The sequence below is a fragment of the Dromiciops gliroides genome, chromosome 4 (genome assembly GCF_019393635.1).
Source record: "Dromiciops gliroides isolate mDroGli1 chromosome 4, mDroGli1.pri, whole genome shotgun sequence".
Classification (NCBI taxonomy): Eukaryota; Metazoa; Chordata; class Mammalia; order Microbiotheria; family Microbiotheriidae; genus Dromiciops; species Dromiciops gliroides.
Window position 1 is genome coordinate 75,806,320 of NC_057864.1, and position 18,618 is coordinate 75,824,937.

An 18,618-nucleotide genomic window follows, 5' to 3' on the forward strand; every position below is an offset into this window, starting at 1 on the left:
AAATGGGACTGAGGGGTCCAATGACTTGTCCAGAGTCTGACACGTAATCAGTGGCAGAGCCTCAACTATGGCAGTAGGCCATAGGCTAGTGGTAAAGGCAGATTCCCTCCCAATTTAAGTACTCAAAATAACAGGAGGTGCATGAAAAGTAAAGGGGAACGAAGTGACAGAGATGGATGGTTTGGCTGAAAGAGCAATGGGCTAATAGTCCACTTTACCTGCTTGGTTCTCAGTTTCATCTTCTGTCCAGAGACGGTATTGGACTAGAGCAATGGTTCTTAAACTATAATCTAGGGACCCCTGGAGGTCTTCAAAACCCTTTCATTAAATCCACAAAGTCAAGACTATTTTCATGATACCAAAACATTTTAATTTCTAATGAAGTAAATATTTACATATGTAACCCACATAAAAGAGCAGCTAGGTAGCACAGTAGATAGAGCACTGGGTTTGGAATCAGGAAGACTCATCTTCATGAGTTCAAATCCAGCCTCAGACACTTACTAGCTGTGTGACCCTGGGCAAGTCACTTAACCCTATTTTCCTTAGTTCCTCATCTGCAAAATGAGCTAGAGAAGGAAATGGCAAACCACCTCAGTGCCTTTGCTAAGAAAATTTTAAAAGGGATCACGTTGCAAGCTGCCAAAAAGAAAGAATTCAAGTACTGTGGAGCCCCAGTCAGGATAGCAAAAGATCTAGCAGCTTCTACATTAAAGGATTGGAGGGCATGGAATATGATATTCCAAAGGGCAAAAGAAATGGGATTACAACCAAGAATCACCTACCCAGCAAAACTCAGCATTATCTTTCAGTGGAAAAAATGGGACTTTAATGAAAAAGAAGACTTTCAGATATTTGTGATGAAAAGACCTGAACGGAATAGCAAATTTGACTTTCAAATACAAGACCCTAGAGAACCAAAAAAAATTGGAGCTGGGGGACATACCTGGGGTCATACAGTGGGCGACTGTCTTATGTCTGAGACTGGGTTTTGGTTGGAATCCCCCTGGGGCCAGGGGTGATGATTTGTCCACTGTGTCACTTAGCTAGATGATAATATCTTTAGGGTTAAATTGAGAGGTAAAGGGAATTCACTGGGGGAGGGGAAAGGATAGAAGTGAAATCCTACATGAAAGTAACAGGAAAAGGTTTATGGAGTTGGGGAAGAGATAGGAGAGGAGCAGGGCAGTAAATTAATTTTATACTCATCAGAAAAGGCTCAAAGATCTTAAACTCATCAGAGCTGCCTCAAGGAGTGACTAACAGACACACCCAACTGGGTGGAGTAATCTGTTTAATCTGGGCAGTAAATGAGCCTAACACTCATCAGAATTGGCTCAAAGACCTCAATCTCATTACAATTGGCTCAAGGAGGGAATAATGTACACACTCAATTGGGTGGAGTAATCTCTCTAACCCTGCAGGAAAATAGGAGGGGAAGGGGATAAAGAGAGAGGGGCAAAAGAAGGAAGGGCAGAGTGGGGGAGGGAACAGACAGAAGCAAATCCCTTTTGAAAACTGATAGGATGAAAGAAGATGGATAATAGAATAAATATCACGGGGAAGGGAATAGGATGGAAGGGAAACAGTTAACAATAGTAATCATGAAAAAGAGAAAAGGGGGGAAAATTGTACAAAAAATATTTATAGCAACTCTTGGTGGAGGCTAAGAATTGAGAATCAAGGAAATGTCCATCAATTGAGGAATGATGGAAAAAGCTGTTATATGATTGTAGTGGAATGGTCTTGTGCTACAGGAAATGACAAACAGGATGATCCCAGAAAAACCTGGAAAGACTCATGAACTGATGTATAGTGAAGTGAGCAGAACTAGGAGGACATTGTGCATAGTGACAGCAGTATTATTCAATGAGCAATTGTGCATGACTTAACTAATCTCAGCAGTGCAATGATCCAAGACAATCCCAAGGAACTAATGAGGAAGCTTACTATGCACCCCTATAGAAAGAATTGATAAAAAGAACACTTGTGGATTGTACATATATAACCTGATTGCGATCTTGTGGAGGGGGGAAGAAACGGAGGGAGGGAGGGAGAAAAATTTGGAACTCTAAATCTTATGAAAATGAATGTTGAAAACTACCCTTACATGTAACTGGAAAATAAAATAAATGTTTGTTGCTTAAAAAAAAAAAAAGGATCACGAAGAGTCAGACATGACTGAAATGACTCAACAACAGCAACAACAAAACCACATAAACAAAAGCTTCAGTTGGGGCTGGAGAGCCTCGATAATTTTTTTAGCATATAAAGGGGTCCTGGGACCAGAAATTTCGAGAACCACTAAACTAATTAGATTTCTTCCAGCTCTTATATGCTCTCATTCTATGTTCTGTTTAAAGGTGGGAGTAGAGAGAAGGGCAGAAGAAATGTGATCATTTGGTGTTACTACTCAAGAAAACTCAGACTGTTTATTTCTTTTAGTCTTCTCCAGCTGCAGAGAATTACCAAGGAATGGCTCATGGAACCTCAATATATTCCTTGGAGACACAACCATTCAATTCACTCTCCTTTTCTTCATTTTTAGGACATATTTTGTTGTCTTAATTGAAAGCCCTGCACATTTCTGATCAACGGCTGTCCCTCCTAAGAGACTATTGTATCCGAGGTCCCTTTGGAAAAGCTTAATCAGCACTAATTAAGTCACCATCCTAACCCAAATTAGATTTTCAAAATGTTGTCAACACCCTTCAAGGTTAAAGTAGGCTCTGACATCGACTTAGACCTCATGTTGGACCCTTATAAAATCACACTTAGAAGGTACCTGAGAGGTCAGCTCTAGCCAAAACTCAGAAAAACAGTCATGCTAAGCCTCTGAAATTCTACCAATGTCTCAAAGTCCTCTTTCTACTCAAGGAGACTAAGATTTTTAGTTTCCACACAAAGATGAAAAAACAAAACAAAGGATCGGAGATTTAGATCTGGAAAGGACCTCAGAGACCACTAGTCCATCCCCCTCCATTTTACAGATGAGGAAACTGAGGCCCAGAGATATTAAGTGACTTACCGGAAGGTGCTTAGGCAGTAAGATATCAGACTCACAAAAGGATAACACAGTATTAAGAAAAATGTTTGGCTTTTTGTTTGTTTTTGGTTTTTTTACTTTGAATGGGACACCAGTCTGGAATGGTATTTTACATTTTTCATAGCTTAGTCTCCCCAACTCTAAGAAGTTTTCACTTTTCATTTTTTAATTTAATTTAATGTTTTTTATTTCACTTTTTTTTGGAAGGGACATAGGAACAAGGAGAACCAAACCTGTAAGAATTATATTTATAGGGAACTCTTCATGAGGAAACTTTCCTAACCAATGTATAGTCTTACTGTTGCCTGGGGGTTCTCAGAGACTGAGTGACTTCTCCAGGGCCCCACAGCTAAGATGTATCATAATTGGCACTTGAACCCAAGTCTTAAAGTCTGGCTCTCTAGCCAATCCACCAGGCTGCCTCTTTCATATTTCACTTCTGAAGATGAAACACAACACTCCAATACTTCTAATTTAAAACCATCAATGGAAACAATAGAAATGAAAGTCCTTCCACCACCAGTCCTCTATCAGTCAATATCAAAGTCTTATAACAAAACTCCCAAGACTAACTAAATTCATCAGCCCTTTGTAATGGTTCAATGTTGATCTGGGAAAAAAAAAAAGAAAAAAGAAAAAAAATCAATCCATCTGAAGTCCAAGGTGGTTCATCTTATTCTCATAAGGATACTGTCTTGTATTAAATACATAATACCTTCACCTAACATCACCTTGTTTCCACATAGCTCTTTTCTATAGAGGAACTCAAAGCCATCTGAAGGTACTTTCAATTATTCACACCACCTATGAGACAGGAAGGGAATATTTTTATCTCCATTTCACCAATGAGAAAATAGCCTCAGGGACATAAACCCAGTGAGTCAACTCTGGAGGCAGCAACAGAAACAAAGTTTCAATATGACCTTAAAACAAATCCATTCCAATGGAGAAAAGAAGAGAAAAATTGGGAATGACACTTGTTTTAGCTCTAATGAGACTCTAGGTAATGTAGCTTCTCAAAACACTAGGAGTAACTGTCAAAGCTGAAGTCCTATTTGGCAAGTTACTGTACCAGCCTTTACAGGATAAACTTGCTGCTTTTGAGACTCCTGTCTCCATCACAAACTGTATCTGCCTTGTATTATTTCTTCTCAGTGCAATTGTTAGAAATTTGAAGGTTTCTCCCACAGGAATCCATGACATTTGCCCAACTTGCTATATAGTTCCATTTGTAATTTGCACTTGCAAATTATTTATTAGAAATGGGGTTTTCTCAACAAGGTCAAGGTCAAATAATTTTTTAAAGATACACCACTTACATATCCCTCTATCATCAGAAGAACCAGTATGCTATATAAACTGCTAGGTTTACAAAATAGAGGGCCATGGTCAGAACTTGAGGCAAGGAAAGAAAAAAATGGAACTGGAATGGTTCACCACCAATGACAATTGGCCATTGACCATGGCCATCCTCAATCCTGACTGCTACTGTCCCTCTACTGCTATCCCTATCCTGCTTTTGCCACTTTTACGTATGCCTCTGTTGGCTTTGTGGGAAGGAGTGGGCATAGCAAAAGCAGAAATAATAGAAATACATTCCTGCCCTAGAAGAATATAAGCTACCTGAGGTCAAAAGTTCCCTAATGCCTAGCACATTTAGGGGGAGAGGACCAAGATCTGTGATTTCATCAGTTTAGAGATGTCTCAGAGAGAGACTTCCATTATCAAGGCAGATTGGATGGATGAATGGAATAAGCATTTATTAAGTGGCTACTATGTGCTAGACACCATGCCAAGGGCTTTACAAATATTATTTAATTGGCACCTTTTCTGCACTTGAAGTCTTGGAATATTGTCTGAGGCACTGAGAGTTGAACCTTTGTCTTTCTGATTCCAAGACCAACTCTCTCTCCTTACACCCAGTAAGCAGGTAATAAATGCTAACTGAATTCCATTGCCTTGAGGAAGAAAAAAGCAAAACTTTAATTTTGATGTGATTTATGATATAGAGAGCAGAATTAAGACCATCCCAAAGCACAGCTTCCCCTTGCTTTATCACCTCAAGCATTAATGGTAGGTAGTATTCTACACTATTTGTGTAACACCTACTTTTTGGATGAACAAACCAAGGATCCCTGAGGACTTGGAGTGAATATCATTTAGACTTACTGGCAATGGCTAGGAGCCAAAATCAGGAGCCCTAACCATTTAAATGTCCCCCTCCCCCACCTCGCCTCACTCTCCACCCCCCACACACACACACCCCTATCTAAAATCTTAAGTCTCAGAGTAAAATCCCTTTCCTGAAAAGTTGCTATACAGGCTCACTGAGGATGCTAGTTCTTATATTCCTTATAAAAACCACATCTAGGGGCAGCTGGGTGGCACAGTGGATAGAGCACTGGCCCTGGAGTCAGGAGGACCTGAGTTCAAATTCGGCCTCAGACACTTAACACTTAGCTGTGTGACCCTGGGCAAGTCACTTAACCCCAATTGTCTCACTAAATAAATAAATTAAATAAAATAAAAACCACATCTGAACCTCACAATTAGAAGCCCCAGGGTCTACTCACACTTATGGGAGAGCAGCACATCAAATGAATCTGCCCATCTCGTAGCTTCTTCGGTGGACAGTCTCCTGGAATAGAAGAAACAACGTTCTGGAATGCTATCCACAAAGCCCATTCCCCCCACCCCACCCACTTTGGCTGGCACAAAATAACACAAAATGGAACCTTGAAATAAATGGATTGTTCAATTAATTAATTAATCAAATTAATCAAGTCAAGGATCAATTTGGTAGAGACCAAAACCCCTCTATGTATCAGAAGCTGACTTCAGAGCTAGGAAGTTGGGAGCTTCAGATCTGCCTCTGACATATGCAGTCTGGGAGACCCCTGGGAATTTACTTAACCCCTTGGTGTTCTAGGTGTCTTTCTAAGATTAAGTTGGGGAGAATGGGCCAAACTACATTGGTAGAGAGAACTTCCTCCTCTAGGAGTTCTCTATAATAATGAAATCACAGGTCTGATCCCTGTTGGGACTATCCCTAAAGTCCCCAAGTTCATCCCCCTTTGGGCAACTTGTCAATGACCCTCTCTGAACTCAGTGAGGTGAGGCTTAGAGCAACCTGTTGCAGGACCCATTCTTAAAGCATTTTCAGTTTGATAGGACCTTCCAGAGCTTTTGCACTAAGTAAATTTTCTTCTAGAACCCAGGATCACCTCTATGCTTAAGGGAGGCATTGGACAAGAGCTTCAGAGGAGAAACTTTGAAATAACCTGAAGAAATGCCTCCCTTTGCTAGCTTAGGGATTTAGGGGAGCTGAAAGAGACATACAGTAGTAAAACCTAAAGGTCTTGTGCAAAAATCAGCCCCTAAAAACATGGGCACTTTTAAATCAGTTATGGGGCAATGTTGAATCTGCTTATGGTATGAGTAGGCTGCAACATATAACCAAGGAGGAACCCTGAAAAAGAGGAGCCAAGGATTTCATCAAGGAAATGTATGACTGAAAGAGAAGATGGGCTAAGTAAAGCAAGGGGTGACAGATGAGTAATTGAAGTACTCCACTGGTACCTCTGGAAGCTCAGAAAAACTCAAGAAAGGCCTTCAGCACATAGGGTGTGCTGAATTAATTAAACTTGTTGTTGTTGTTATCATTTATTAATTTAGTTTAATATTTTAAGCAAGTTCCAGTTTCTGAGTTTCAAGGTCCAGGAATCAGATTTACTACTAACAGGAAAGGGACAATAAAAAGATTCCCTCTCATCATCTCCCTGGTCATTATTCTTGATGCTTCCCTAAGGGGGAAGAGAAACCAAACATCAGATTTTCATTCATTTCTGAGAGAAATAAATATTGCTTTCACAACTGTCCAGAAGCAATATAGCACTGGGTAGGGGGTGGGGATAACCACAAAGATCTGAATCTCATTCTTGGTTTAACCACTTACAACCTTGGGCACATCCCTTAATAATAACAGCTGTGATTTACAGGGCACTTTAAGATGCTAAGACCCTTACAAATTTTATCCCATTCGATCCTCATAATAACCTTAGGAGGTAGGTACCATTACTATCTCCATTTTACAGATGAGGAAATTAAGTCAGACAGAGGTTAAATGACTTGTCCAGGGTCACACAGCTAGTTAAGCGTCTAAGGCTGGATTTGAACTCAGGTCACCAGGTCCAGTGTTCCGTCCATTGGATCACCTAGCTGTCTCTGAGTCAGCTCAGGGGTTAATATTAATAATAAATTTGGTCAATATTATTTTACTATCTTTCCCACAAAGTTTAGGGAAGGATCAAATGAGAGGTTTGTTAAAGCACTTTATTATCCAGAAAGTACCACTCAAATGAGTTGCTATAAATTGAACTGATTAACAAAGTCACGCATCTTTTTTTGTTGTTGTTGTTGTTTTGGTTTGGTTTGGTTTTTTTAGTGAGGCAATTGGGGTTAAGTGACTTGCCCAGGATCACACAGCTAGTAAGTGTTAAGTGTCTGAGGTCGAATATGAACTCAGGTACTCCTCACTTCAGGGCCAGTGCTCTATCCACTGAGCCACCTAGCTGCCCCAGTCACACATCTTTTAACTGCTTCTTGGGAGGACCATAATTCCAGAGGAGCTGGAGCTCATCTACCCAGTGGGTGCCCAGAGAACTCTGACAACGGAGGGATTGACACAAGACTGAATGTCTATACTCACTTGAGAGCCCGGTTCGGCTTGTCAGGAAGAATAGCTGTGAAATCACTACATGAATCTGATTTGTGAGACAGGCATCCCAAGCGAGTCCTCATCCCTTTGTTCCTGCAACCAACAACAGGAGCATAAGGAAAAGAGAAATTGGAATAAAAATAGTGATCGACAGAAAGAGTGCCTAGGAGTACACACAGCAAGCATCGAGAAGCTCACCAGCTCACACAGCCACCCCAGAGATTTCATGAGCAAAAAGGAAAGGAACCAGAAAGATCAGCAGCCCCATGATCCAACTACCTGAATACGTAACAGGTACCTTTCCCCGGGAGATCTAGTGCTTTTTAAAGCTTCTACAGCAAATTGATGGTAAGTCAGTCAATGAAGGTCGTTAGCTCAAGAAGACTTTCTAAATCAGGTTTCCCCATTGGGAAAGGCACTACGGTGATGTCAAAATAACAATCTGCATCTTTCCCTCTCAACAGAAGGTCAGAGTAAGCAACTGTTCCTTGTTATAAATAGGCCTAACGAAACCAAGAAGGGCATCGATGTTTGGGGGGCAAGATCAAGCCTTATCGATTACCATTGTCTATACTGAAGAGGCACAGAACACATCAACGAAGGCTCAAGATGATGTGGAGTTGAGCAGAATGAGGAAGTCCTCTGTGATTATGACTAGTGATGAGGCTAATTTATGGAAAGCCCTTATCAGACCAACCTCTCCTGATTATGCTAGAACTAAAAACCAGTAGAAGTTAAAGAGGGGAGGGGAGACATAACAACTAATAGATTCATCATTAGGATCCTATTTACACTTGAGCTGTCAAATCCAATCATTTCATTAACTAAGCTCTCTGCCTTCATTAACATCACTTGGTGCAAATCAAAATGGCAACACGTTTTAATCTCAACAACTCACCCATCACTTGCATTTATTAGCAAGGACATGGCCTCAGTCAATATTTTCATATATGATAACTGATGGACAGCTCACATGCTCCATTTATACCTTTCGGTTGATAGGAGACCTCAAGGAGGATACCTGGCACATTGGGTGGAACCCCTATAATGAACTTATGGGAGGACACAGATGAGACTAACAGAGTATAAGGAGTGATGGATGGGTTATGATCTGAACTGTTGGAGCAAATAGTCACATCAGTGAACTCACAGATTCAGCTGAATTTTTGAGGGTAATCATGATCAAAACAGAGGACATTTAAGCTGACTGTAGAAGCAAAATGGTATAATTGATGGTATAATTCTGGGTTCACAGTTAGGGAAACCTGGTTTCAGATCCTGATTATGACACTTGTTGGTGTATGACTCTGAGGCAAGTCATACTCTGACCCTCAGTTGCCTCATTTTATAAAATAGAAAGAATAAAAGCACCTTCTTCCATAGGGTTTTTGTGAGAATCAAATGAGATAATGCATGTAAAGGGTTTTGCAAACTTTAAAGTACTACATAAATATGAGCTATTAGTATTCATTATAATAGAATCTAATAAATAATTGTGCTCATCATTCTTCTCTGATGGAGACTTTAGTACCTTCTGGTCTCTTACTAAAGGCTGGAAAGCCAAAGAGTGGAGGAAAGAGTCTCAATAGAGTGGGACACTCATATCATTGCCCCCCACCAAGAAACAAAAATATCAAGCTCACTTTCATATATTCAGAATTTTTACTTCATTTATAAGGGAAGGGATATGCCCATTTCCTTATTTACAAAGCAATAATCCTGAAGGCTGGAGGAGGTTCTGTAACAATGGTTTTCTGTGCCTGCTCTTCCCTTTCTATTGGTCCCAGTGACTTCCTACCCCACAGCCGAGAAAGACCCTCTAGCTCTGCTTTGCTGCATCCAAGGGAGGCCAGTGGCAATGGAAGCACATTTTATGTGCACATTCTATCTCTTCAAGACCATTTAAGGTCCAGAATATTTAAGTCTCCATTAAGGCCGCTCCTCCAATAGACAGTTGTTTCTGCACGTCCTAGTCTCCTACCACCTCCCTCGGTTCCCATAACCAAGCCATCTCTTTCATATCTCTGTATTGACTACAATAGTTCTCTCCCCACATCTGATGGTAAGTAACAGGGCACAGCCACTTGCTCTTACAGATGGCTGGGATCTTTGGGAGCATGAGTCTTGGATAGATGACAAAGCATTTAAATGACTAATTAAGGGCTCTCAGGTCCTCAAATTGAAGTAAAGGCTGTCACAAGTCATTCTATAGGCCAGGAGCCCAGCCTTCAATAATTCACCACACTGCTCTGAGCTTAGGGATCTTAAAAGTATAAAAGGAAGTTGAGTAACCACTCCCTTAGAGGTATTTCCAATGATTCTAAGATGAAAAGCTGAATGCCGGCCTTGGAGTTTTGAAAAAAAACCTTGCTGCTTCTTACTACCTCGCTAAGCCTCATTGTTCCTCTTCTGTAAAATGCATATGCTTGTACTAGCTATCTCAGAAGGTGAGGAGAGGCTGCTACAGGAATTTGAGTAAACCATAATTTATAAATCTATATGGTCTGATCGGCAAGATCCTGCAGATTATAGCATTACCTGTGTCAGAGACCACCTTGGGGCCCTTAGGCAGAAACTTCCCCTGATGATGCTCTGAGAATGAACAAGTTTTATTGTCTTTCTAGGCTACATCAGGCCTCAGGTATATGACCTGTTTAGTTCAAGTGGAAGAAATCAGAAATAACAGAAGAAGGGAGGGCCAAAGATCAGGATTAGGTTTATAGCCTGAAGGGGTTGGACAAAACCAACTTGTTCTCCTCCCTGAAGCAGCTGTCCTAGCATACACTATTAGAGTCTTCCAATTAACTATGGGGAGAAAAGTAACAAGAACAAATAACTTAGCACACTTCCTTGGGCTTCCATCCTCACACCTGTCAGTCATCTGCATAATGGGAATATACCTGGCAGCCACAAGGTTTGGGACTAAAGAATCCCCCACCTGGAGCAGAGGACATTGTACAAGATCACAATCCCATTATGGGGCATACAAGGCAAAGCAGTGCAGGGGGAGGGGGCACCATGAGCAGAGAAAGCTTGAGTGGGACAGAAGCACAGGGGAGAGCAGGAGGCAAGGAGGAAAGGAAAAGAGGTGGGGCAAAAATGCGCATCATGGTTCAGTTACCTCCGAGGCATCAGTAAGGCCGCCATACAGGTATCCGGCTATGGGCAACCCTTTAATTGGCTGGCTTGCAGGGCCTTCAAGGCAGGAGGTAAGACTGCGGGGAAGAGGGGTTTACCCTTGCACGTCCTCTCACCTAAAATCAAAGAATCCTAGGTAAAAGAGGGGGCCTTGGCCCTCTCAAGCCCCCTTCACTCCATCTCCTCTCAGGGAGGCTTTGGGTCCAGGCCCCCAGCCATGGAGGGTCGGTGTGTCCTCAGCCAAGTGGGCCCACCCAGGGTTATTCTGTCCAAAACAAGCCGAGTGGACTCTGATTGCTTTAAGATTGGCCAGGAGTCACAGTTTCCCAAACTACCGGCCATCATTTAGAGGAAAGTGGGACATATGGCCCAAGGGAAGGATGGAGTTAGCGGTCCCCAAAATGCTCTTCTCTCCAAGGGCAAAGCTGAGATGACTAATGGGTGAGGCAAATCTACACTGATGATGCCTTGGCTGACCCTTTTCCCACCCTGCCCTCCAATAGATTCAAAATAGAGTGCTTGGATGGCATTCTGTCTTATACCTCCCTCTCCCAGCTTGTCTAGGATGAAAGAGTAGGAAGAAAGTTGGAAAAACTCCAAGGAAGCCTTTTCAGGTGCTAGCAACCCACCAGCTCTCCTTTGTAGGGCTACAAACAGAGCCAGGACTGAGGGGAGCCAGGTAGGCAAAGGTCTGGAGCACAACACAAGAGAGGGCTTGACGAGGAACATTTCTTAATGTTGGTTTTTATAAATGCCCATTTTTTTAGTCAGAAAATTCTGTTCTCTGTGGTTCATAAGGACTTATTTTGTGGTAAGTCAAATCATATGTGTTGTACAGAAGGCTAATGGGGGAAAGGGAGACATTTTAGATATGGGGGTAATATAATCTTTCAATGCAAAGGGGTCCAACTTTCAAACCTTGCCTAGGGTGTGCAAAAGCCACCATCTCAACTCTGTGTGTGTGTGTATACAGATTCTATCTGGGTCTTCTATTAAGGCAACCGACCTCCCCTAATTTCCTACATCCCTGACCATTGAGAAGTCATCAGGATGTGTATTGAGACCGACTGGCTTGTGTTTCCTTCCTTCTGAACTGTTCAGCAAGAACAAAGCCTGTTATATTCCTATCTGTCTACTTCCACAAAGATAACAGGTAAAAAGACCAGAGAGAAGAAAAATCAAGTTTTAGAGGGGGCATCCCCTCCAAAAATAGTTCCTCAAAGGAACCCTAGCAATAAACAGCATATTGTCAAATATTTTAAAAAATACATATTAATTAATTAGCATTTTAAGAGGCAGCGTTGCAAAATGGATAGAGAGAAGTCTCACCTCTTTGACCCTGGGTAAATCATTTCACCTCCTTTTCCCTTGACATCCCTAACTAAATTGCAGAGCTGGTAGTGGGTAGGAATGCAATACAATCACAAATAGGGCTAAAATAAGCCTCTTGAGATTTTATGGTTTTAAAATTCCCTACTACAAGAAATTAGGGAATTATGTTACAAGTCAGAGAATCCATTTTCCCAAGCCCTGTCCTAACCACTGTCTTGAATTATGCTGCCACTGGAGTCAGAGTTTCAAGCTAAAAGGATAACCATAGAAATCAATACTTCCAGCCTTTTTTGCCCTAGTCTTCCTCTTGACCAGAGTGGAGACCCTGTGGAAGGGAAAGACACATGTCCGGAGTACACATGTCCTTCCTGACTGCTTACATCGACAGTCAGGAGCTCAGCACTGCCCTGCTCAGTCCCTCACACCCCAGACAGAGCAGGCAAGGTCACTTGCCCACACCTGACAAGCCATCTCCTGGCACATTCTACCTCAACCTTCCCTCTCTTCTCATTTCCCCTGCAGTCCCTCCCACCCCCACTCCCCAAAATGACTCACATCTCCAGCGGATTCCCTTCCCTGGATCTCTTGGCTGCCTGCTGTCAGACGCTGTTATGTCACCCTAACCGACCCCCATTCCATCACTCCCCAGACCCTGTCCCAAACAAGGCGACTCTTATGTTCCCTTGATAAACCCAGCATCTGATCCCATTCAGTGGGAATCCTTAGGTCGCCGTATCCCAAGCTCCCTCTTCCTACCCTGACCAATTCCAAAGCTGGTGATTTTGCTCAGCCATCAGAGTCCTGGCACCCAAAGTTTACCCCGAAACCTTAGTATAGTGAGCTGAGGTACAAAGGGAAAGGTGAGGTATTTGATAGCATCCCCAAGGGAACACAGCCTCTTGGCTGGCTCAGGGAGGTCAATCTCCTGCATTCCATAGGAGAGCAGAGGGTGAGGAGGATGAAGAGCCCCCACCCACCCACCCAAGGAGTAAAAAAACCCAAGGGTTAAATTCAGGGGGGAAAAAAAAACTAGACAGGAGAGAAGGTAGGAGTCATGGAGACTTCGACTGGGAGAAAGCAATCAATATGCATAGAGAGGTAGGTTAAAGATAGGTTAGTTAAATATGGATAATGTACTCTTGCACACGTAGGTACCCAGATGAAGAGAAAGAAAGAAAAGCCATACTCACTGCCTTTGACCTGTCCTCATGGCCTGTGGGTCTTTGCCAACCAGGTGGTCAGAGAGGTTGCTGATCAAGGAGCTCTGAGGAGAGAGCAAATCTATCTCTTAGCAGTCAAATCCTTGGCGGGGTAAAGAACGCATGCCTGTGGGTGAGTGCACACACGCACACATTCACACATATTCACACTCACACACACTCACACATACTCACATACACACACTCGAGCTCGAGAGCACACACGCGTGCACACACACACGCGTGCACACACACACACACACACACACACACCTCCCACCACTTTTGCCAGGCAGCAAGCAGTACAGAAGAAAGCTCCCCTCTGCTTGTCACATCCAGTAAATACTCAAGCATCCCACACCCAGCAGGAGGTGGCTTGGCTAGGCTTTGCCACGCGGTGTCTGCTCACCCATTTTCATTGGAAGCATGAAGGAGGTGCCCACCTGATCAGAACCCTGCCCGGCACTCTTCCTCCCTGCTAACCTGATTCTTAGATCCTTGGGCTTCAGTTAAATGAAAAGGAAGCACATCCCAACCTCGCTTCAGCACCGGGAGACCTTGAGGGGTGGAGTGTGGGTGGGGGTGGGGGAGGGAGGGGGAGGGGGAGTTCAGCTAGAAGTATTTTCTTCCTCATGCCCCACCCCCACACCTCAGCCCTGACTTAACTGGAAATCGAGCATCCAATCGGCCCGGCTTTAATGAGCTCTGCTGCAGTCCGAGAGCCGGTTGCTACTCTGGGATCAGGAATCAAAGAATTCTTGCCCCAGACAGCTGCTGACAGCAGCGACCAGAGCCAAGCCAAACCTCCTAATGAGCAGGGGGCTATTGGGTGTTTTATTGGGTCCAACATCATGTGACAAATGCAGACAGAAGGCTCTGGTCTACAGGTAACCCATCAGAATCCCACTCCCTTCCTCAGGCGGTAGCTAGCCTTCCTCTTGCTACTATGCCTCACTCATGTCGGAGCTCAACCTCACAGACCTGAAGCATTCCCATGAGGTACCATATTTCAGCCATCTCCTCCCAACAGAGAAGCATTCCCCTCTCCTCCCCCTCCCCCCCAACCCCAACCCCTGCCATGTTCCTGCTCTTCTCTTAATGAGGACCTTCCATATTCTCTACCTGCCCAACCCTAATTTCTCACCCTGTGCTCTCACCTGGATCTTCCCACAGGGAAAAATCACCTCCCTTTCTCTGCCACCCCCCAGCAACTTCCTGAGATTTGCCTTTGCAAAGGGTGAGAGACCTCCCCTTTGTTCTACCCAGTTCTGACAATCTCCCCCATTTTCTAGTCTGCCTTCTCACCACACCTCTTCTGAGTCTCCTTGACCACTTTGAGGCCCTGTGCCCATACCAAGGAGCTCTGGGGAGACCCAGCTTCCCAAGACAAATCCAATCTGCACCTTCCCTGGCTTTCCCCCTGGTCTTGGATTCTCTTGCTCTAAGCACACGTCCCCTTTGAAAAAAAAAATGTCTGGTATTCACCTCCACCTGCAAGCACCAGGAAGGAATTTACTAAAGCGAGGAGGAGGAATCCCTAAGGAAAAGTGGCTGTGAGCACTTGGAAGAAGCCCACTTTTCACCTCGGGATTCTTCATGCAAAATCTGCATTCCGTCAAGGGAGTGAGTGATGCGGCGGCCCCTGCCTGCTGCCTGGTGACAAGGGCCAATATCAATTTCACTGCTGTCTCTACAGTGACTCATTGTCTCGCTCTAATAATGTCCATGCTGTAGCTCGGTTCAGCAAAGGGGCCTTAGTGGTACAAGATGTGGTTTTTTACTTTCGAACTGTCAGTGGGTTTCAGTCCTGTTGCCAGCCGAGTGTCAATTCCTTTCAAAATAAATAAAAAAATAAATAGTCCAGCAGATTCTAGGCTCTGGGAGCACTGTCCTGGGACCCTGAACTATGAAATAAAAAAATAGTGCACCAACAGATACAAATTGTAGACATGAATTCTGTGAATAACCACCTTGCAAATAAAGAATAAATAACGCTCAAGTCAGACGGTGACCATCCAAGATTATATGTTTAAAACATCTGGCACCATCACACAAAATCCCTAGAAGTCAAGTGCTATTCTGTACTGTTAACGGCAATAATGACGCATGCCTACACAGAGCCGGAACTAGCAAGGGGGCACACGACACTTTGTCCCAGGACACCGACATGGCAGGGTGGGGGTACTGTTGGAGAGAGAGGCTGCTTTCTCCATAGAATGAACGACATGATTCCTCTCTATCCCAAAGAATGTCGCCACACCTCACCTCTCAATCCTCTGCTGATTGGCACAGTTCCCAACTCCAGGGTTCCAACACCTAAGCAGTCATATAACCCCAAGCCACAGTCATGAATGTTCCTCCCTAGGATCCAGCTTTCCTCGACCCTCAGCATCTGGGGGGATAAAGGTTCATCCCATCCATCTCCTGTCTGTACTGATAAGACACCTAGTTTTACCCTAAGTGAAAAAAAATTCTGGTTACATCTCTGGAGCACCTTGAGGTTTGTAAAGTAACTTTCCAAAGTACTTTCCTCAAAACTCTGTAAGATGAATAGCACAAACATTATTTGTCCCTAATAGAGGTCAAAGTGGTTTGCCCAATTTCACACAGCTGTCTAGCATTATAGCTGAGATTCAAACCCAGATCTCCTGGTGAATGGTTAAGTATCTCAATTAATTTGACAAAAGTTAAACAACAAACATTAAGTGTTTTCTGTGGGTCAGGCCCTGTGCTAAGTGCTGCGGACGTAAGCAAAGCGAAAAATAAAATAAGATAAAACAAAATACAGTCCCAGCTCTCAAAGAGCTAATGAGACAGATAGCATTCAAACAACTATGTGCAAACGAGATATAGACAGGATAAATTGGGTGGGTTGTCTCAAAGGAAAAGTACTAAGATTAAGGAAGACAAGAGAGGGCTTCCTGAAGAAGGTGGGACTTTTGAACTGGGACTGGAAAGAAGCCAGGTAAGCTAGAAGGCTGTGAGGAGGAGGCAGAGTGTTCCGGGGATGGGGGACAGTGAGTGAAAATGCCTGGGGTGGCAAAATGAAATGTCACGTTCAAAGAACAGCAAGGAGGCTAAAGACACGGTATTGTGGTCTGCATGAAGGGGAGGAAGGTTTAAGAACACTGGAGAGGTAGGAGGGTGACTGGGTTTTGAAGGGAATTAAAAGCCAAAGAGAGGATTTTATATTTGATCCTAGAGGTGATAGGGAGCCACTGGAGTTTATTGAAGGAGCGAGGTGGGGGAGATGCCTATGGTCATAACCTGCATTTTACGAAGCTCAGTTGTACAGATAAGTAAAGAAGAGACTGGAAATGAAGAGAGACAAGGCAAAGACACCAACTAATCCTAAAACATCATTGTATTTGAATGGACCGTGAAGGATACTGGTAGAATTAGTAATGCCTTACTGCAGGGATATATAGAATGCCATGTGCACATATGTTTAGCAAGAAATCAATGCAAATTTATTGATTTCATTTCTAAATAGGAGGAGAATTGTCACCAAAACATGTTAGTTCCCCAGTGCCATATGAGTTCCAAAATATGTACAATTTGTTTCAAACAAAAATAAAACCCCTCTGGCTTCCAAAGATAAAAGCTGATTTCACATAGAATTTCTTCACTTGGCCCATTTGCTTGAGCAATCATGCCATAACTATATGCTCATTTTTATTTTGACCTTTGATTTCATCAGTATGGGGAGCTCCCAGAGGGAAAAACCTCTACACCTATGTGGCTTGGCACTCGATTTTCAACTTATAGCCAGTGACTGAAGAGCTGAAAGGTTAAGTGATTTGCCTAAGGTGATAGAGTTGGTGTGTGTCAGAGGAAGGACTTGCACCCTGGTTTTTCCTGACTCAAAGACCACACTGCCTCTTAGACTGCCTCTACTAAGATGAAATTTAAACAAGATACTAAAAAAAAAAAGTCAACTTTACCAATCCAAGAGAAGGAAGGCACAGCTAGACTATGGTTCTGAAACAGATCCAGGGTTGTGGCGGTCCATAGGATGATGATGAGTCAATAGTTTCATAAGGTAACCAAGAAAGTCTAGTTCTCTGGGCCCAATTTGGGCAGCTAGGTGGCACAGTGGATGAAGTGCCAGCCCTGGAGTCAGGAGAGCCTGAGTTCAAATCCTTCCACAGACACTTACTAGCTGTGTGACCCTGGGCAAGTCACTAACCCTGTTTGCCTCAGTTTCCTCATCTGTAAAATGATCTGGAGAAATATCTTTGCCAGTATCTTCGCCAAGAATACCCCAGATGGAGTCGCAGAGAGTCAGACACAACTGAAACGACTCAGCAACAACAACAACTACTGGGGCTGAGAGAGAAAGTTAACGTCTGCTGTTAATCCTCTGGGATAGCCCAGGTACTGTGGCCCTTCAAAGGGAGAGTTTTCTCAGTATCTGTAGCAGAAAAGGGCCCAGTTCATCAGAAGCTAGGGAGATCCATGCCACTGTCACACAGGACACACACACACACACACACACACACACACACACGCACAATATAATTAAAGGGATAACAGAACAAGCAAATTAGATTTCACAATGCAATATTTTAAAAAGCCAGAGTGACGTAGGAGGTTTATGGACAAGCCCATTAAAAATAGCCCACAAGTATTTATTTAGCCAACATTCCACCCGGGACTGTACAATATTTAAAAGCTTTTCATAAAAACGGTCATTTATGTATTAGATTTCAATTTGGTCCTGTGTGCTAACGCTCTTCTGCAAATCTTTTAAAAGCAAGCTCTACTTCTGAACAATCCTAGTAACGACAGAAACATGAATCAACATAAACGGTGATGATGTGGAGTTACCATGGAGACAGGAAGGCCACAAGGAAGGGCAGGACTGAAAGATGCCACTTGGCCAAAGGAGTTTTGCTCCAAAATGCCTATACTTTCGTCCCCACCATTGAGATACCACCCTTGGCTTTTACCTTCCTGTTTCCTCATCCTTAGCCCAAGCATCCAGCCAGCTCCTTGGCAATGATGAGACATCAGAATTGACATGGGGTTGGGGGAGGGGGGGCAGAGTGTTACCTCTATGAGCTTATGGATCTGGTACCCTACCTCATCTGGAGTCTAGTCAAGTCATTGAGCATTTATCAAGTGCTTACTTTGTGCCAGGCACTGTGCTAAAGTTGGGGATACAAAAACATGTTAAACAAAAT

The 18,618-nt window shown here is 43.3% G+C and overlaps 1 protein-coding gene across 12 annotated transcripts in view; it reads right to left on the reverse strand.

The window, feature by feature from the left end:
* The window catches only part of RGS8 (regulator of G protein signaling 8), a 68,889-nt gene that overhangs the window by 23,299 nt on the left and 26,972 nt on the right, over nt 1–18,618 (reverse strand). Inside the window, exons 1-5 of one of the 12 annotated variants that reach the window (XM_044002933.1) lie at nt 14,099–14,117; nt 13,424–13,497; nt 10,885–11,017; nt 7,755–7,856; nt 5,620–5,684 (exon numbers count right to left, since the gene is read on the reverse strand). In XM_044002933.1, coding sequence (XP_043858868.1) covers nt 5,620–5,684; nt 7,755–7,856; nt 10,885–10,910 — 193 coding nt within the window. In that variant the 5' untranslated portion in view covers nt 10,911–11,017; nt 13,424–13,497; nt 14,099–14,117. The other 11 variants (XM_044002930.1, XM_044002926.1, XM_044002929.1 and 8 more) reach the window with 11 other exon arrangements.